At 43.4% G+C, this 7,412-nt stretch overlaps 1 protein-coding gene across 1 annotated transcript in view; it reads right to left on the reverse strand.

The window, feature by feature from the left end:
- Nucleotides 1-7,412, reverse strand: part of ASXL2 (additional sex combs like transcriptional regulator 2) — a 51,028-nt gene that overhangs the window by 16,777 nt on the left and 26,839 nt on the right. Inside the window, exon 3 of the mRNA XM_009332347.1 lies at nt 4,999-5,125. Coding sequence (XP_009330622.1) covers nt 4,999-5,125 — 127 coding nt within the window. The remainder of the gene's footprint in view (nt 1-4,998; nt 5,126-7,412) is intronic.

Genomic DNA, 7,412 nt, shown 5'->3' on the forward strand with positions numbered 1-7,412 from the left:
GGCTAAGCGCTCGTTAGACCACACCTCGATTCTGTGTCCTGTTCCGGCACCTCTAATACAAGGAAGACATAAAAACCAGGACTGAGCTCAGCTGGGGGCCACCAAGATGCTCAAGGAACTGCAGCGTTTGCCCTGTGAGGAGAGGCTGAGGGACTGGAGCTTGTTCAGGCTGGAGAAGAAAAAAGGTTGAGGGATACCTTGCAGTCACCACTCTGTTCCTACCAGGAGGCCAGCAGGAAGATGGAGCCAGGCTTGTCACAGTGGTGCAAGGCAGGAGGACAAGAAAAAACAGGCAAGAGTCAGTCAGGATATAAGGAAAAATTTTATCCCCATGAGGACAGTCTGCAACAGAGCAGTGGCCCGGAGAGGTTGTGCCACCTCCATCCTTGGAGGTTTTCAAAGATCTGACTGGCCAGAGCCCTGAGCAACCTGGTGGAGGCCAAGCTGACCCTGCTCTGAGCTGGAGGTTGGACTACAGGCCTCCTTGAGGTCCCTACCAGCATGAGTGGTCCTATGATTCTAACATATTTTCGGAGTAGTACTAGAAAGGCTGGGTAAGTTGACACGCAGAATGTACAATAGCTTGCAACCGTAATGTAGCAGCAAAATATGGGGAAGTCAGAGAGAAAAACAGCAGTAACAAAAATTAAATAGAGATGCTGGAAGAAAATAGTTCACCCGTGATTGAAGTCGATGTGGCAATAGTTTGGGAAGTGTGAAACCAAAATAAGAACAGAAACCGATATGCCGTGACCTCCAGCCCCAGAGGGCTGACATGCAGTGCCTGGGAAGGGCCAGAGAGCAGGCCTCCAGCAGCAGGATCCTGGCCATAGCCAGGGAAGACAAAAGCCTCATTAGAATCACAAAAAATAAAGACACCAAACAATACTCTTAAGTACTCTAAGTAACACGAGTTTGGATTACTTACTCCATTAGTCTATTTTAATAATTACTCTTATATTAGCTAACAATCTTACAAAATATTCTATCTGTTTCAGTCCCTCTTAGGTCTCCCCTGTTCCTACTTCCCTAAGTGAAGATGCACTTCCTCCTGGGGCAGGGAGCTCAGGAGATGGGGTCCTCCAGGAACAATATCTGCCTGTTGTGCTAATGAACCATTCAGGTTTAATCCTAGTTAGCAGAGAAATTGCAAAAGGCTTTTAAACTATCATTTTATGCTAAAGACTTCATACACCTGGCACTGCATTTTCTTAAATACCGTCACGGGAAATGTGTAATTTTCTACTGGATTAATTTTGGCTTCCTTCTCAGACCACACCAGCCTAGGTGTAAAGGGCACAAGCACAGTTTAGGACTGAATTTCAAACAAGCAAGATGATATTAACCTTTTTCCCCTTAACCTTTTTGAAAGGGTCTGAACTACAAAGCTGCCTGGGAACAACAGGCAACCTCATCAACTGTTAAATACTTACTCTGCTATTAAATGATGCATGAAGTACAGCTGATAAATATGCCTGTTCCTTTCAATCGGATATACGGCGCACAGCCGCAACCTTGCATATGTCTGAACAGATGTTACAAGAAACATTCCAGCAGTATATAACCAGCAAGCCAGGACAGATTGGTCTAGTTTTGGTTTGGATTTGTTTAGAGCTATTTGGAAAGTGAGAGTAAACAAACACACTAGAACACAAAGAATTTTATACTAAAGAAAATCAGCATGAGATGAGGAAACATCTCCAATTATGTAAAAGGCAGTAGGGAGAAGAAATCAAATAACCTGCACTCTGTGTCCATGGTGGATAGGACAGGAAATCTTGGGTGTAAACCCAAGGAAGCAAGAAAACATTCTGATTAGAGGCTAAGAAAAACATTTTACGGATGAAGTTAACACAGCAGGAAGGGCAAGACTTGCTGGGAGTTTTTGGTGTTTGCATCGATGGCATCTCTCAGAACAGACTGAAGAAAACATCTGTCAGGAATGCATCATAGACCCTGCCCTGAGGAAAGGATGTGGACTAGATGTGCTCCCAAGGGTACTCACTCCTAGGCCTAGTTTCTGATGGCTCTGTGGAATTTCTTAACCTGATCAGTGAATTTCAGCTAAACGTTCATGTAATTACACCAAGAATATGCAAGAGCAAAATGTTTTTCATGCTAATATTGTCTTACTGCTGTTGTGTAATCCTCTCTGGCTACTTCTACACCAGTAAACAGAACGGTGACATCGGGCATTCCCCTGGCTCTAAGAACAACTGGCACAAACTGGCCGTGTTCACATCCTTACCCTTTCTGTCTCCCCCAGGCGGGGTTGGCCACGTTCAAATTGCCTGCAGGGAACGATGTTTGGCCTGTGCTGAACGCCAAGGATTGCCTAGGAGCCTGCTAGTTTGTCCTGAGCCAAAGCTATGTCAGGGAATTTAGCGGAATGGATTGACTGAGTTCCAGTTCTTGTGCCCAGTACTTTGGCAATGATTAACTCAGTAGCAGAGATGCAGCTTCTCTCTCCACATGCAGTTGCTTCTTGCTCTAAGCACAGGCTTGTTGGCTGAACGACTGACTGTTTGGAAGGGGAAGGAGTTTTGGGACTGGAATCAGGTTAATAGATGCTATAAGAATAATGAAGGCACACCCTCGTTCTGTAGCGGTTTGGTATTACCCATGTTATCAGGCTTTACCAAAAAGTCATTTTTAAGAAGACTGCAAAGAGCTTAGGATTTGGGATCGGAGATGTAATTTTGTTGTGATCTGATTGCTTTCTTTCCCTTTTTTTGGGCAAGCTTCATGACTGCCAGTCTCAGCCACTCCACCTGTGAGAGAACACCTGACAAAAGTCTTTCAGAGTGAGCGTTCTTGCTGTGTCTTCCTCAACGGTTACATTTTCATGATCATCATCTTTCTGAGATAAATCAGGACCAGTCAAGTAAATCAAGGGTGAAGGATGGAAAAACAGGGTAATTATTGAGGGGGAGGGAATTTCCATCTCATAGAAGTGTCTGAGTTTGACAGCACAGCATTTTATCCATGATAATTAGTGTAACAGATGGGGTAGCAGGGCAGGGACTTCAGAAGTACACGCAGCTTAAACAGACAGGGACTGCGTACATGTTGCAGAAGACGGTGAAGCAGGATCAGAATCAGCAGGACTGTGAAGCAGAGGAGGAGATCGTTGCTTTTTGGAAGAGGTCGCAGCCTCAGAAAGCCAGCCCTCTTTTCCTCTTGTACACAATGCTGCTGATCCCGCTCCTGCCTCTCCCTGCTCCATACCACATATACTAACCCTGTGTACCTAAATTCTGTTTATTTCTTAGGTCCCAACACCCCCCTCCCCTTACTAGAAGTAACTACCAAGAATTTATGATAACTAGTGAAATTAATTTCTAATACAGTTGCAGAAGGACTTAATGATAATGAATGACTGAGTGATAAAAGAACAGATATGATTCACTGTACAAAACATGAAGTGACGTACAAAAAGAACTCCCCTAACCTTACATACATACTGTTGGGCCCTAAAATAGAAAATGACAACTCAGGAAGGAGTCTCAGAATCTCAACATTTCTACGAAAATGCTTGCTCTTGTCTGGGTCAAAAAAAGGAAACTGAATGCTAGGACTTGTTAAGAAAAGATGAACAAAATATAGAGTACCAAAATGATGCTATACAGACTCAGAATGCATCTGCACCCTGAGTACAGTTTTCACTCTCTTTTGCAAAAAGCATACAGCTTTCCATATGAGGAATGAGAAAACACAGTAGGACTCTTCAGACTGAAAGAGACGTCTACAAAAGTCACAAGTAGCAAGAAGTTACTGAAGAAACAACAGTTGTTCATTGCCTGCCATTTCTAATTATCAAATTAGAATGAATCAAATAAAGGTATAAGGGGCCTGGCTCAAAACAAACAAAAATGAGTAGTTTTTACAGTGCGGTGTTTGCCACAAGGTATTTACAAAGTCAACATTCCCACCCCCCAGGTTAGGCAAATCCACTGAAAAAAATCCCACCGAGTCCGTGAAATACAAAGACACCTCTTCTTGCTTTGGAGGTCCCCGAGCACAACACGCTTATTAATTCTGGGAGAGCACTACTATGTGCCTACCCTGCTTCTACACACGTCTTCATGCACATGCTATCAGCAGTGTTGGACACGGGTCACCAGGCCAAACGTGTTTGATTTGATTTGGTAAGCCCACTGTTCTGATTTCTGCCCTAAGTATGAACAAAAGGAAATTGGTGCTCCGTGACCTTGGAGATGGTATGGAGCCACTACTGGTGATGTTTACAGATGACTTGACAAATTGTGGATTGATAAAATAATGACGGCGTTAGGCTACAAAGTCATTTACTTGTACAACATGAAAACCAGTCTATACAAACACAGAGGCATTTCTTGCATCTAGAAGAAAACAACTTGAGTCATGCATGCTTGCAGAACCAGGAGCGTATAATGGAAATCAGTTACACTGAAAAGAATTTAGAGAAAACTAACTAGAAGTAACTACCAAGAATTTATGATAACTAGTGAAATGCTGCTGCTGGTAAGGGAGCTAATGCACTGTTGAGTGAACGAGAGAAGAGCAGTGATCTCATTAATTTCTAATGCAGCATAAATGCTGGAAACCTCCTGGGGATCTTTCAGATCAGAACACACATCCTTGGAACAAGACACGAAAGCCACACTACAGAATGAGAGGCCACTTTGGAAAAAAATAAATAGAGAAACACCACCTCATTCGCTTAGCCATGAGAAGTACCTGACCACAGTGTACAGGCAACTATAGGGGAAGGCACTTGTCACAGAAAGAAGCTTTTTAACCAGACAATGGCACAGTAAGATCTATTCAAGATCTGTTCTTAACTGAATGCATTCCTAATAAAATCAAAGCCAGGAAAATGGAAGCTAGACTATTTCAGAAACAAAAAGAACGCCATATGAAAAGAGCGCTTTCTTCTCTCATCCCCTAAGAACAATAAAAGGCAAGTTAAAGAGACACGACAGTAGAAGAACACATAGGAGCGTCACTGCCACGTACCAGATTTTGCAGGTGCGGAGTCACTGCCCGCCTTGACGGCCTTTAGAAGGACATGCTGGTTAGACGACACGGGCATGCCTGCTCTGCATTGCTGCTGCTGTTGCTTTTGCTGCTGCTGTTTCAAGGCCTGGGGGAGAGGACAGAAGAACATGACCAAAGAGAAATTCAAAATATTCTTAGAAATTATTAGCACACAGTACAAACCGCTTGTTTTACAGCAACCAATAGTTGGGTTTGGATTCTAACTACGTCGAAAGTTCAAAACGACTTCTGAAACACATTCAGTTCGCATGGGACACTGATACTGTCTGTTTCAATACACGACTACAAGTGGACAGGTTTCCTACCTTTGCATCTAAAGTAAAAAGTTAATGGTTGCAGAACATCTTAAGTTGTGTTCTTTCATGAAAAAAAATGATCTCTAGAGAATGCAAAGAGAAAGGATTCCAAATCTGGAGTTGGTTCAAGAAGTAATTATACAAATAACTTCAAAGTAGAAGTACCATCATGTAATTCATTTCTGTCTTCTGGAGAAGCAAGGAGCAACTTTACTAAGAACCTTCAATAGAGACACTACCCATTAGGAAGGACTTTTTTAATTAGCAGAGTAATAAAGATTAAAACACTAAAGGGTAGAAAATAAAATCCTTTGTTTCGGGAAAGACTGTTAAGGCCACCATAACACAGCCTAAAAGGCACAAATGACTAAGACAAGGAAGTAAGAAGGCAATTTGGTTAAACTGCAGCATTTACCCAAACCGAAGTGTCTGTTTTCAAAAAATGAAATCCAAACCCAAATAAACTTAACAGCAGAATAAATTACGACAGATCAAGTATACCGCGGAATTTCAAAATAGGAAGTAACAGGAAATATGCTGCATATATACATATACATATAAGTGGGACTGTTAACTAGAGATCACCACTATCTTTAATTAAAAAAAAAAAAAATACAGTTAGAACCAGGAGAGAGAATAAAAATATGCAGGAACCTGCAGAATCTGCCACATGAGGAAAACAGAAGACAGACTGACTTTCAGTTTGTAAAGACACAAATGAGGGATACTGACAACAAAAGGATAGAGATCATGAATGGACATGTTGGATTCCTATTTTCCAATTTGTTAAATACTTCCTATTTAGCCACTTCTACCACAGGTTAGAAAAACATTCAGCCAAACTGAAACACAGCAAAATTCAAAGTCAGTAAGAGGAAGTAGCCTCTGCAATGCACAATTAACCTCCTGTTATTGAGGTCAAAAGTTTTTTTAAAAAAAGGAAGATAAAAATAGAGATGTGGCATTCATATGAGTAACAAAACCCCATAAACAAGTTCAAGAAAGCTTTTACAAATTCTTCTTTGAAGATGAACTGCAGGCAACAGTGAATGTCAAGAAAGCACTAGACTATGAAGACCACTAGTATGTTCAGGGGGTTGTGTGAATCCCATACTTCCATTATGCAAATCACTTCAAATATTTAAGGTTTTGTGTATTCAGTTCCCCTATTCTGTATGCCATTTAACTGCTGCATTTTTCTCGGCTTAGGTAAAACAATTCTGCTTTTGTTCATTTTGTCACCTCAGTTCTTGGTCATGCAGCGCCTGAGGTGCCCACGCCAATGGCGGCTGAGGCATGTGTGGGAAGAGGAGGAAATGATTATTCATTAGAGACCTCTCCTTAAATTCCGTGTCAGCTTCGCACTTACGTTCTCTGTTACAAACATTTGGGGGGTTCTTTAATATATCTGAATTGATATTGAGTCCTGTCATAATCACAGAATAATTCTGGTGGGAAAGGACCTCGGGAGGTCTCCAGCCCAACCTCCAGCTCAGAGTAGGGGCAGCTTGGCCTCCACCAGGTCGCTCAGGGCTCTGGCCAGTCGGGTCTTAGAAAACTCCAAGGATGGAGATGGCACAACCTCTCTGGGCCCCTGCTCCACTGCTGGACTGTCCTCATGGGGAAAAAGCTTTTCCTTATGTCCTGTTTTCCCTTATTCCATTCAACTTACACCCACTGTTCCTCACCGCCCCACTTCCTTCACCATAGCGTGACGAGGCTGGCTCTGTCTTCTCAATAACCTCCTTGTAAGTACTGGGCTGGGGGGAGGAAGGGGAGAGGCCCAGCTCTCCCGTAACACCCTATACCAGGCCCAGCTCCCCCATAACACCCTGTAACAGGTCCAGCTCCCCCATAACACCCTGTAACAGGTCCAGCTCCTCCATAACGCCCCATACCAGGCCCAGCGTCCCTCAGCTCCCCCGTACCAGGCCCAGCTCCCCGTAACACCCCACAGCAGGCCCAGCTCCCCTCAGCTCCAGCCACGCAAGGCCCCACTCCGCCGGCCCACCTCTTGTCAGGAACCAGCCAATCAGGAAAGCGCTAGCCACCCCCCACCCACCAATCAGGCGGCGG

The sequence above is a fragment of the Pygoscelis adeliae genome, unplaced genomic scaffold (assembly GCF_000699105.1).
Source record: "Pygoscelis adeliae isolate BGI_AS28 unplaced genomic scaffold, ASM69910v1 Scaffold89, whole genome shotgun sequence".
NCBI lineage: Eukaryota > Metazoa > Chordata > Aves > Sphenisciformes > Spheniscidae > Pygoscelis > Pygoscelis adeliae.